We start from the raw sequence: 12,199 nt of genomic DNA, 5'->3' as shown, positions 1-12,199 counted from the left end.
GTCTACTCAAGGTTTACCCTTGTTATAGTCTATTACAACAGCTGGTTTATGTCTCTCTACTTGTCCTCCTTCATTACTGGTACTAGTAACAGCTGAAGTTGCTTGATGCTTGGTTGAAAGACAGTACACATCACTGGTTGATTTCCATTTTACTGCAAGTAAATATTTCTTCCTCCAAAACATCACTTCCCCCTTCCTGTTTTTCATTACAGTGCCTACTTCCAAGGTTTATTCTGCCACAGATAGCCCAACACGGAAGGGCTTGTGTAGAACCTATCTATACAAATGCAATGTGCTTTGCCAAAATAATCTCCACACAAGATCACAATTACTGACACGACAGAGTTATCTACATTGTTTGCTTTACCTGTGTAAATACAGGGTGTATACGCGGACAAGGAAAAAGAATTCCCGGATAAAAATGCACTTTTTCGCGGGTGAAAACACACATTTTTCTGGGTGAAAATATCCATCGGAACTGTAAAACTTATCAGTTCCTTGAATGGTAAAGGTTTTATATGCCACTTCCATGCACTTTAGACAAAATAAATAACTTGTTCTGAAAGGTCTTTGATGTGCAGCAACACGTACGCTGCATATTTTCGTATTACATAAGTATAAATACGGATTCCACCAAACACAGCAAATTAGTTTTCGAAGCACTGAAATCCTGTTTTCAATAACCTTTTGTCTGCCAATCACAGCTCATGTCACGTTATCTCACCAGCAAATGAAAGCAGATATTCAGAACATAGGACAGCCGAATTGTCAGCCAGTAGCTACATCACTGTCAAGTAGAATGGATTCACAAATAGGAAGTTTATGGTTTAAATTAATATACATGTAATATAGCTACAAGAAAAGCTAAGCTTTCACATATAATATTGTCCCCCCCCCCCCCCCCCCTCACCACCACCACCACCCAACCCCGCTTATTTTGTTAGAGTTATCCTTTAAGATATATCAAACGCAAACATACCAGTAAAATTTTAAATTATGACAAATTTCTTGTCTTCTGGGCCCGAAATTCTTCTAACTGGCTGGTCCTCAAAGTCTTAAGCTTCGAATGAGAGACAATCACTCTGTGATTTAAGAAATTCATCACACATTTCCAGACATAACATAATTCGTCTTGTGTAGAAGGAAATTTACTTTGAAAGTAACGATTCTCAAACAATCATTTGGAATATTTTCCCAGGACCTGCTAGAAATGTGAACTTTTTTAACATCACACTCACCAAAAGCAGTTCTTATGAAGTATTGCATAGTCTTCATCCTGAAGCCTTTGACACATTTTGCTGTCGGCAAATTGTGGTTTGTTGGAATTCTTACATTGGCGTTTCTCTCTTGTTTATGTTTTAACGCCGCAGTATTATTCTACAGTAGTGGGCTTCAGACGAATGGAAAAACTGATAGAAGCCGACCTCGGAGAAGATCAGTTTGGATTCCGTAGAAATGTTGGAACACGTGAGGCAATCCTGACCCTACAACCTATCTTAGAAGAAAGATTAAGGAAAGGCAAACCTACGTATCTAGCATTTGTAGACTTAGAGAAAGCTTTTGACAATGTTGATTGGAATACTCTCTTTCAAATTCTGAAGGTGGCAGGGGTAAAATACAGGGAGCGAAAGGATATTTACAATTTGTACAGAAACCAGATGGCAGTTATAAGAGTCGAGGGACATGAAAGGGAAGCAGTTGTTGGGAAGGGAGTGAGACAGGGTTGTAGCCTCTCCCCAATGTTATTCAATCTGTATATTGAGCAAGCAGTAAAGGAAACAAAAGAAAAGTATGGAGTAGGAATTAAAATCCATGGAGAAGAAATAAAAACTCGGAGGTTCACAAATGACATTGTAATTCTGTCAGAGACAGCAAAGGACTTGGAAGAGCAGTTGAACGGAATGGACAGTGTCTTGAAAGGAGGGTATAAGATGAACATCAACAAAAGCAAAACGAGGATGATGGAATGTAGTCGAATCAAGTCGGGTGATGCTGAGGGAATTAGATTATGAAATGAGACACTTAAAGTAGTAAAGGAGTTTTGCTATTTGGGGAGCAAAATAAGTGATGATGATCGAAGTAGAGAAGATATAAAATGTAGACTGGCAATGGCAAGGAAAGCATTTCTGAAGAAGAAAAATTTGTTAACATCGAGTATAGATTTAAATGTCAGGAAGTCGTTTCTGAAAGTATTTGTATGGAGTGTAGCCATGTATGGAAGTGAAACATGGACGATAAATAGTTTAGACAAGAAAAGAATAGTAGCTTTCGAAATGTGGTGCTACAGAAGAATGCTGAAGATTAGATGGGTAGATCACATAACTAATGAAGAGGTATTGAGTAGAATTGGGGAGAAGAGAAGCTTGTGGCACAACTTGACTAGAAGAAGGGATCGGTTGGTAGGACATGTTCTGAGGCATCAAGGGATCACCAATTCAGTATTGGAGGGCAGTGTGGAGGGTAAAAATCGTAGAGGGAGACCAAGAGATCAATACACTAAGCAGATTCAGAAGGATGTAGGCTGCAGTAGCTACTGGGAGATGAAGAAGCTTGCACAGGATAGAATAGCATGGAGAGCTGCATCAAACCAGTCTCAGGACTGAAGACCACAACAACAACAACAGTGGGCTTATGTAAAGTTCTTTGTTAGAGTATCAGTTCTTACCAGTCAAAATTACAAAAATTTAACTCAAAATTATGACAGTGAAAAATTCCCAGAATTCTAAAAAATTCCCAGGTTTTTATCCGTTTTCTCCCAGATGAAAAAATTTCCAGGTTCTTCCTGGATTTCCTGGTTGTTCTGGGGCATATACACCCTGTAAATATCGCAATTCAAAGCATAGCCTGTTGTTGAGTCACACAGTAAATAAAATTTGATTCCATATTTATTTGGTTTGCTTTTCATGTATGCTCTGATTCCTATTCTGCCTCTGAAGAGGCATAATCCTTCATCAATTGTGAGGTTCATGTGTGGGTTGAACTTATTCTTACACTTTGTGTCGAAAAAATTGAAGAAGGGCCTAATTTTGTGCAGTGGACCATGTCCAGCCTGATCTCGTTTTACGAATTTCATTTTGTCACTCGCATGCAACATAAACAAAACTGAAGTAAATCTGTCCTACTCATTACCTTGCTCAGCTGTGAGGTATTTATAAATGCATCCTTTGACCAATAGTCACTATTTTTGGCAATTTCACTACACTCATTTGCAAAGTAATAGAGAACTACTGACCACCATTGCCACACAGACTTCCTTTTCAGAGACTACTACTTATTCATCTCATAAATTTTTAGTCCTTCATATCTGTTTGTTCCAACTTTTATTGTTTTTTATATCATCTCATTGTCGAAAAATACTGACAAGCATTCAAATTCACTACAATAGCACTATTGAAGACTGGCAAATCAGGCTGGTGGTCAACTCTTGACCCGTTGCTCACATCAGTTATCGCATTTTGTGAAGTATCAGGACAAGTAGCAGTACTAGAAGCCTCCTCTTCATTTGTTCATAAATAAATAAATAAACATATCAACCACTATAAAAATATCAAAATAATTTGAGTCACTATTTCCTTTTATAGTACCATGCATATTATTTCGTAACGATATCTTTCAGTATTATAAATCCATACCTGAACTGTTGAAAGTTTCAGAAAATATGTCTGAAGGTTCATAACCAATAAACACATCAGTTTTTTCCTCCTCTGACCTGGGAGAACCATCAGAAACATCCATGATCCTTACACAAAACAAAGACGCAAAGTGCACTACACCTGAGTCGGAAGTTATGTGACTGTGCTCATGAAAACTGACGGTGTGTTGCCTATGCTCAAGCTGCAGACTCATAGTGACCTCTGTTAGAAAGTAAATGAACTGCTCTTGCCACCAGTTCAATTGACAAAATGTACAGTGTACATTTTTGCATCACACTTTCGCATTACAAATGTGAAGGAAACAAAGCAACGTATGGCATACGGGCTCCATACAAAGAGTTGTGTTTGCGAGAACTAGAGATGGGCAAACTCGTTCGTCCTTGGGAACTAGTTCACTGGTGATCGCTCTTTTTTGGGAACCGTTCATTTTTACTAATTCACCATTCATTTGTGCTTGGTATACGGTTCTTATGAAAAATTGAAAATTAGTAGCATAGGTGACTGAAGTGGAAAGTGCCAAGAAGGGGCACTTGCCTCCGCCCTGGAGTACAGAGGTTTTATTTATAACAGAACCCTTAAACACTTGTAATTTTTGTGATTCTGCAAAACCTCTCGTTTAGTCACCTGTAGCGTTATGTGGCTGATCGCAGTGAAACAATATAAGGTGGCGTACAAAAAAATGGCCCTGAGTACAGACTGCTCGCCAATTAGGCAGGATTTATTGACCGCTATGAGCAGAATAGATAAACATGTAATAATTAGGCAGTGAAGAAATAACAAATAAGCTAATGCAAACAACAACTTAGAAACAATAGATGACGATTGGTAGGCCACAATGTGCAGTCTAGTACTCAGGGCAGATTTTTCGTGCGCCACCCTGTACCACTGAAACAATATTGTAGAAATTATCATAGTCTCTTTACAAAATGTGACACCAGACACTTGATTATGGAACGCGGAGTTCATACGGTTGTAAGTCGGTGTGCCTTCCATAACAATGGACATGCTCCTTTACCTTGCATCAAAAAAAGACGGAAAATAGTCACTCGTGTGTGCTGTGCCGACTTCCTTTGCATGTGTAATAACAAAAAATCTTGCCTTTTTACAAGTATTTCTTCTGCTGCTTATCGAAATAGTGAAGTAAGCTGATATGCTGTTTTGTTACCTCAAAAGATGTATGTATTACATACCACATAATTTTATGTAATTTACGTAATTATAAAATACATTTTAATTACCAGTCTCGGATGCTGAATAGAATATGAAAATAACCAGAAGTTCAGAGCTCAAAAAAGGCTTGAAACAGATCTAGAATGGGTGTGCACAGCAAAAGAAACGAACAACTCTATACTGAACTCACTAAGAGCAGTCGGCAGTGGAACTGCAACGAGTGGCCACACGAAGGAGTAGTAGTCCAGCTGAGCAAGACTGAGACAGATGGGAACGGGACAGAGGCTGGAACGAGACAGGCCGACATGCCATTGTGGGAACTAGACCAATCGCTTCCCATTCCTGGGAACTATAAGCAGAAAGTCGCAACTGAGACCGACGGGAATGGGACATAGACTGGCCGACGTGTCATGAGCACAGTCAAGTCAACAAAAATATTTAGTGAAAAGCTTTGATTCCTCATCATCGACTGTGAAGAAGATGCACCACCATCTCCATACTCTCGCATAAAGGCTACTAACAAGGGATACTCCCCATCGCACTCCCCTCAGATTTAGTGGTAAAGCCCAGTGGACAGTCCGACAAAATCTGAACACACATCAAGCAAGGAAACAGGAAAAAGGTGTACTGAACTATGCAAAAAAGAAGCAAAATAGGAACAGTGAAAGGTCCAGCTCAAGATGTGCAACACCAACCGCATGCGATTAGGCACAGCGTCATGGTTATGTGGTTATGGTGTTAGACTGTGACAGGGGAGATAAGATTTGAAAATGGATCTCCTGCTTGGCAGTCTAATGCCATGACCACATAACCACAACACCGTGGTTTCCGTAATTCGCTTGATGCTGCACATCTTAAGCTTGGACCATTTGCTGTCTCTATTTTTCTTTTTTCACAATTCAGCACATCATCATCTTGTTTTCATGGTTGATATGTGTTCAGTTTTTGACAGGCTATCCATTGGGCCATTTTACGACTAAATCTGAGAGGGGTGCGATGAGGAGTTTCCCTTGTATGGTGGAGTTCCCAGGTTCAATTCCTAGCTACAACCAAATTTTTTTTCTTTGTTGGGCATGTATGGAACACAGTTCACAGTCTTGTGAGGTCAAATGAGCAGCCAACTGAAATAGTGAGCAACAATACTGACACACAAATTGCTGAAATTGGGTTAAATGACATTCATCAGTCTGAGCCACCTGACTTTTTTTATTTGTTTAACGGAAAACTATTTTCATAAAAACGACGACTTACAGTGAAAATTTGACACATAAACCAATAGCAAGCTTACCAAATCTTCCTTCAGACGTTGATATTTCTCTGCTTCCTCCTTTTCCAGTTTGGCCTCTTTACGCTCTGCAGCAATACCTCTTTTCTTCTGGTAAGTGAACTGTGTTTCCTCTTCTGCTTTTAACATTTCTGCTCTCAGACGCTCATATTCTTCCTTAAGTGCTCCAGATCTACAATTTAAAAGTATTGTCTCAGTTATATTGTCAAACAAAGGTGAACACATTGTACAAATCAAAAATGTAATGCACAAAACATGACTGGTCCAGACTAATGAAAATACTTTAAGCATTTTCACAACAACTAAAGATCCACGTAGCAAAGGATGACACAGAAACTATACAACTCTGAGTAGGAAATTGTCCAAGCTGACATTGCACTTCAATTACCTTACAAAATAGCTATTACCATTTTACACAGGATGAAAGTTAATCAATGAACTGTCAGAAATTTGTTTGAGGATTCCTATCACTTAAGACTATAATGACAATATAGGGAGACGCCTGCAACATAATGCATTGATATATATATATATATAAAATAATGGAAAGGCAATAACCCACCTACACAGAAACATCCATCAAAAAACAGCATTCACACTAGCTTACAAATACTAGCATTTTTTCTAGGAGAACTACACAAATCCACACACTCGACCACTCAGACACACAAATGTACACTCCCATGCACACAGCAAGACTGATTATTGATGCTCAATACAATAATCAATGGTCTTGCCATGGCCACGGGAGTGTATGTATGGGTTTCAGTGTGATTGTGTGTGTGTGAATATGTGTACTCCTGTTTAAAAAAGAGCTAGTGCTTAAAAGCTAGTGTGATGCTGTTTTCTGTTAGGTGTTTCCGTGCTCCACACTTCAAACCCTTATAGGTGTGGGGTTGCCTTTTCCTTATTTTACATACTGCTCCATCCAGGAATATCCATTACTGTTATAACACTTTGTTACTTTGATCAATAATTCTATAATTCTTCTTCCACTGAGTAAAAGTATCAACTCTGGCATATGAATAGATACCTGAAAGTACCCAAAGATATAAAACTGAACATGACAAAAAACTGCTGCTATGCTTTTACACCATGGAGCATACAAATAATAAAGTTTTACACCTCATCACCCTTCCTGTGAGAACAATTTTAATTCTCATGACTGATGATAGGTAAAAACTATCCTACAACTCCATAACAGAACTGCACACTGTAAACTATAAGAAAAGATTAGAGAAACTTCTCAGGGGTGCAACTGGATTATGGTCACTTTGTGGATAGAAGCACTACACCATTGCAGAACTGTACTATGAAATACTGTCATCAAAGTTTACTATCTAATGTAAGAGGTATACAGCACACACAGAAAAATTAACGAGCTTTTTTCAACCATGCCAATATATAAAATATATTCACTTATCAAATATCTTTGACATAACTTCATTTCAGCATTGCCAAATTCAATGCTTAATTATATTGAGATATATGAATCTGAATTTCTTTCGTCTAAGTAGTGTGTGAAAATGTTCAAGAATCAGATATTGCTTTGTTTTTGGGAAAAAAGAAATTGCTAACAATGCAGCTCTATTGACAAAAACATGTGCATGAAAGATCTAGCAGTCTCTCGTCTCTCCCTCAAATTGTGGAACAAACAGTTAACTTGAAAGGTAAAGAGCACGAAGAATTGTACTCATCTCAATTTCAAATTTAATGCAAATTCTGTAATTCAGCTCTACAACGTTATGGTACGCGACGTCATTGTTCGTTCGGCCCCTGATAGGGAGGTCCGGCAATGGGCCCTGCAGTTAGAAGACCCTTCCCTCGAGGAAGTCCTGTCCATTGCTCAATCGTATGAAGTCTCTCACGCGGCAGGTCAACAGCTGGAAGCGTGGTGCGACGTCGCGGAGGTTCAGGGATGCGCGGCCGCGTCCACTGTGTCCGGGGTGGACGACGTGCGAGCGGTACAATCCGGCCGTTACGGCCGCTCCCGCACGGCGCGTAAACAGAATTCCGGCCGCCGGCCCCTGTTGCCGTTCTGTGCGTCGTGCTATATACATCACGATCGGTCAGAGTGCCCCCAGCGTTGGGCCGTTTATCGCAAACGTAATAAAAAAGGCCACATTGCTAAAGTTTGCCGCTCAGCCTCAAAAGAATCGAAGGAAGCAAGTACAGAGGACATGGACGTTGACATTCAGGAAGTTTCATCAGGCCAGGCTCCCGACGCATCGGCACGCAAACTCTTTATCGAGGTGTCGGTTCGGTCGCGCCGGTTACAACTGCAAGTAGATACGGGCGCGGCAGTTTCGTTGTTGAATGCACAAACTTATTCCGACCTCGGATCGCCCCCGTCTACGCGGTTATGGTAAACAGTTCATTCCCCTACTGGGTCAATTCACTACCGACGTGACTTACAAATCAGTCACTCGGCCTATTACTTTCATTGTTGTCAGTGGGCTTGCGTTGCAACCTGCATAAGTCAACCTTCTTCCAACCAACCGTCCATTGAGTATGTGGGCTACACCATATCTCGGCACGGCATCCAGCCACTAGGAAGTTTGGTCCGAGGTATAGTCAACCTTCCTCGTCCCACTTCGCTGAAAGAGTTACAAGCTTTTTTAGGCAAGATAGCCTATTACCATCGGTTCATTCCCAGGGCTTCCACTATAGCCCACCCCCTGTACTGCCTTCTGCACAAGGGTATTCCTTTTGATTGGTCGCCTGCATGAAGCGAGCGTTCACCTCGTTGAAGGGCCTCCTCACGTCAGCCCCTTGTTTGGCTACTTTTGATCCCCATAAGTCGTTGGTCCTGGCTACGGATGCTTCGCAGTATGGGGTGGGGGCGGTCCTGGCCCATCGTAACGCACATGGTTCCGAGCAACCACTGGCGTTTGCGTCGAAAACGCTTAGTCCCACGCAGGCCCATTACTCCCAGGTGGAAAAAGAGGCTTTGGCCATTGTCTACGCTGTTACCAAGTTTCACCCTTTCTTGTATGGCACGAAGTTTCAGTTAATCACTGACCATAAGCCGTTAATATCGTTATTTGGCCCCGCCTCTCAGATTCCGGATAGGGCGGCCCACAGACTACAGCGCTGGGCCTTGTTCCTCTCTAAGTACCATTATGACATTCATTTTCGCCCTACAGGACAGCATGCCAACGCCGACGCTCTTTCCTGTCTTCCGGTGGGCCCGGATCCTACGTTCGATCGAGAGGAGATTATGTGTTTTCATTTGGATGTGGCGTCCCGCCAAGCGGTTGATGGCTTCCCGATCACTAGTTCTCGAGTTGCCAGGGAAACGGCGGCTGACCCGGTTCTCCGGCAAGTAGTTCGCCTCATTCAGCAGGGGTGGTCATCCCGCCCTCCGGGCCGGGCCTTGGACCCTCTTCGTAATTATTTTCTTCTACGAGACCGCCTCTCGGTCTTGGAAGGAGTTCTCCTTCTGGCTACCGATGATACAGCTCCTCGCGTGGTTGTTCCTGCAAGTATACGAAGGGAGGTCCTCACGTTATTACATGCGGGGCACTGGGGTGTTTCCCGTACTAAAACCTTGGCTCGCAGACATGTGTACTGGCCCGGTATTGACAGAGAAATTGAGCACTTGGTGGTCGCCTGTTCCCAGTGTGCGAGCCAACAAGCATCTCCCAGGGCAGCGTTCTCTTCATGGCCGCCGGCAACCCAGGCATGGGAACGTGTTCACATCGATTTTGCGGGCCCGTTTCCCAATGGCTTTTGGCTCATTGTCATTGATGCTTATTCCCGATTCCCATATGTGGTTCACTGCTCCTCAACCACTTCATAAGTTGCAATCCAGGCACTAGCAAAAATCTTTTCTGTGGAAGGTCTGCCAATCACCCTGGTCTCGGACAATGGACCGCAGTTTATTTCGCAGACCTTCCAGGATTTTTGTAGGCGCTTCGGTATTCGGCACGTTTGCTCTCCCCCCTTCCATCCACAATCGAATGGGGAAGTCGAGCGCATGGTGCGCACATTTAAGACGCAGATGAAAAAGTATGTGCACGAATTTCCTGCAGAGGAAGCATTGACGTTTTTCTTGACAGCATACCGAACCACACCAATGGGAGAACGCAGCCCTGCAGAGCTCCTCCATGGGCGTCAACCTAGGACTCTGCTGCACCTCCTCCGGCCTGGTCCTCGCCAGTCTTCACAAAACGGAGTACCTGGCTTTCCACTGGGTATGTCGGTCTGGGCCCGTGGGTTTGGTCGCAATCCACGTTGGATACCGGCGGTGGTCCTGCGCCGAAATGGCCACCGGCTCTATACCTTGCAGGCGGGGGACCGGTTGGTACGTCGTCACCAAAATCAGCTACGTCCACGTTCGGGCACCCACCCTCCGACCTCTCGGACACCGGCTTCCCCATTGCCGGCACCTGTATTGGTTTCACAGGGGACGTTACCTCCTCCCCCCGCTGTGACTCTGTCACACTGCGATGGTTCTCAGCCTTGGCAGCCTCCAGTAGCTCCAGCACCGGCATCGCCATCATTCGAGATGCCCCAGCGAGAGCCGGCCCCCCTAGCCGGCCCGGTTTCGCAGGAGGCTAGTTCACCTGTGGTCGTCCTTTCCCCTTCGTCCCCGCCACTGGGTCTTGCCCCTCCTGAGGTGGAACAGGATCCGGAGTTCGACAGCTTGTCGCCCGTTCTGTCCCGGGCTCCGGTTGTGGGATGACGGGGGCCTCTTCGTGTGGGTCACTTCCAGCCGTATTCGAAGGTTCCGGCTCGAGGGTTGGCAGATCCCCTTGACTCCGGCCATCCAATGGATGTGGAGGTCATCGCTCCTGCCCGATGCTCCACCTTCCGATGCAGTGGATCACAGTGGCTTCACCCCCCGAAGGAGGAGGAGTGTAGTAGCCACCAGAAAGATCGCAGGAGACGCACAATGGCACGGCGTGTCACGGACGGTAGTTGCCGCAAGTAGAGTCCCGTCCACCAGAGGGCACGCGAGAATTCGGACGCGACCTCTGCCAGTGTAGCAACAAGAACAACAACAACAACAACAACTCTGGCAGCACGGGCCGTGCCCAGTCAGTTAACATCGGGCCTGCCTAGGACACAGTCCCGGTCTACGCTAAGTGAAGTGCGACGTAACGTGAACAGTGTTACTACAGGTAGCAAGCTGAATCCTGTGAAAGCTTTTAGGAACCAAGAGTTTCTTTCTCTGACAAAGGATTGGAAATAATTGGAAGTAAAGATACTGGTTGAACTAAAGATATAAAGCAAGTGACCCACAATGCTAGGTCAAAGAAGAATTACCGGAAAGGAGGAGGGTATTGGTTAAGGATGAGCTTTGAAACCCACAGAAATCTGAAGAGTCAGAGAAGGTGGTAAGCAAGTCTTGGATGAGTGGAAACACCATAAATTAATCAAAAATCTGAGGTAAGAAAATGCAGGAAAATGGTAGAGAGAGAAGGAAAATAAAATTTAATTTTGGAATTTAATCATCTCGATTGCAATTTCAGCATTACGTCACTTTCAAGCACAAGATTTTGACATACAGGACTGCATTAGGCAATGCCAAAATTGCAATCATAAACTAAAATTCTAATAACTGAAAGCAAGATGATGATATTTTTTTTAAAAAATCATAGTAGCTGTGGACCGATATTACAAGAAGGTAATAAAATTTTATTTATTCCATTCATCTCTGTCACTTTTAAGTGCTCAGGTTTTCAGATTATCTTTACATTTACAACTCTTTTTCAATTTTCATTCTGTCAAGTTTTCTTGCTCTGACATCCTGCATGTATTTTCCTGGTACCCATTTTTCTTACCAGACACTTTAGGTCCAACCATTTTCCCTAGTCTCCAGAAAAAGGAGACCCAGGTGAAAAAAGCCAGCAATTTAATACAGCACCAGTTCTACAATGCTGACATTTAAAATGTTAGACCACCAAGAAGTGTGAAAGTCAAACTTTTACTTATTGTGCATTTTATGGGTAGTACTCTTCGGCATTGGCACTTTACTTAGCTTGCATTTACTGTTGCTACCTCGGTCAGCAGAAAATAACAAGCGTCTGGGGAGAAAGCACAGATGACTCCCATATATATATGAAAGGTAAAAGAATGGACCAGT

The 12,199-nt window shown here is 43.1% G+C and overlaps 1 protein-coding gene across 2 annotated transcripts in view; it reads right to left on the bottom strand.

Annotated features, from left to right (window-relative positions):
• The window catches only part of LOC126251397 (structural maintenance of chromosomes protein 1A), a 191,919-nt gene that overhangs the window by 139,323 nt on the left and 40,397 nt on the right, over nt 1-12,199 (bottom strand). For both annotated transcript variants that reach the window (XM_049951796.1, XM_049951797.1), the window contains exon 5: nt 6,112-6,280. In XM_049951796.1, coding sequence (XP_049807753.1) covers nt 6,112-6,280 — 169 coding nt within the window. The remainder of the gene's footprint in view (nt 1-6,111; nt 6,281-12,199) is intronic.

The sequence above is a fragment of the Schistocerca nitens genome, chromosome 4 (assembly GCF_023898315.1).
Source record: "Schistocerca nitens isolate TAMUIC-IGC-003100 chromosome 4, iqSchNite1.1, whole genome shotgun sequence".
NCBI lineage: Eukaryota > Metazoa > Arthropoda > Insecta > Orthoptera > Acrididae > Schistocerca > Schistocerca nitens.
This window is presented reverse-complemented; position numbering and strand designations above follow the sequence as displayed.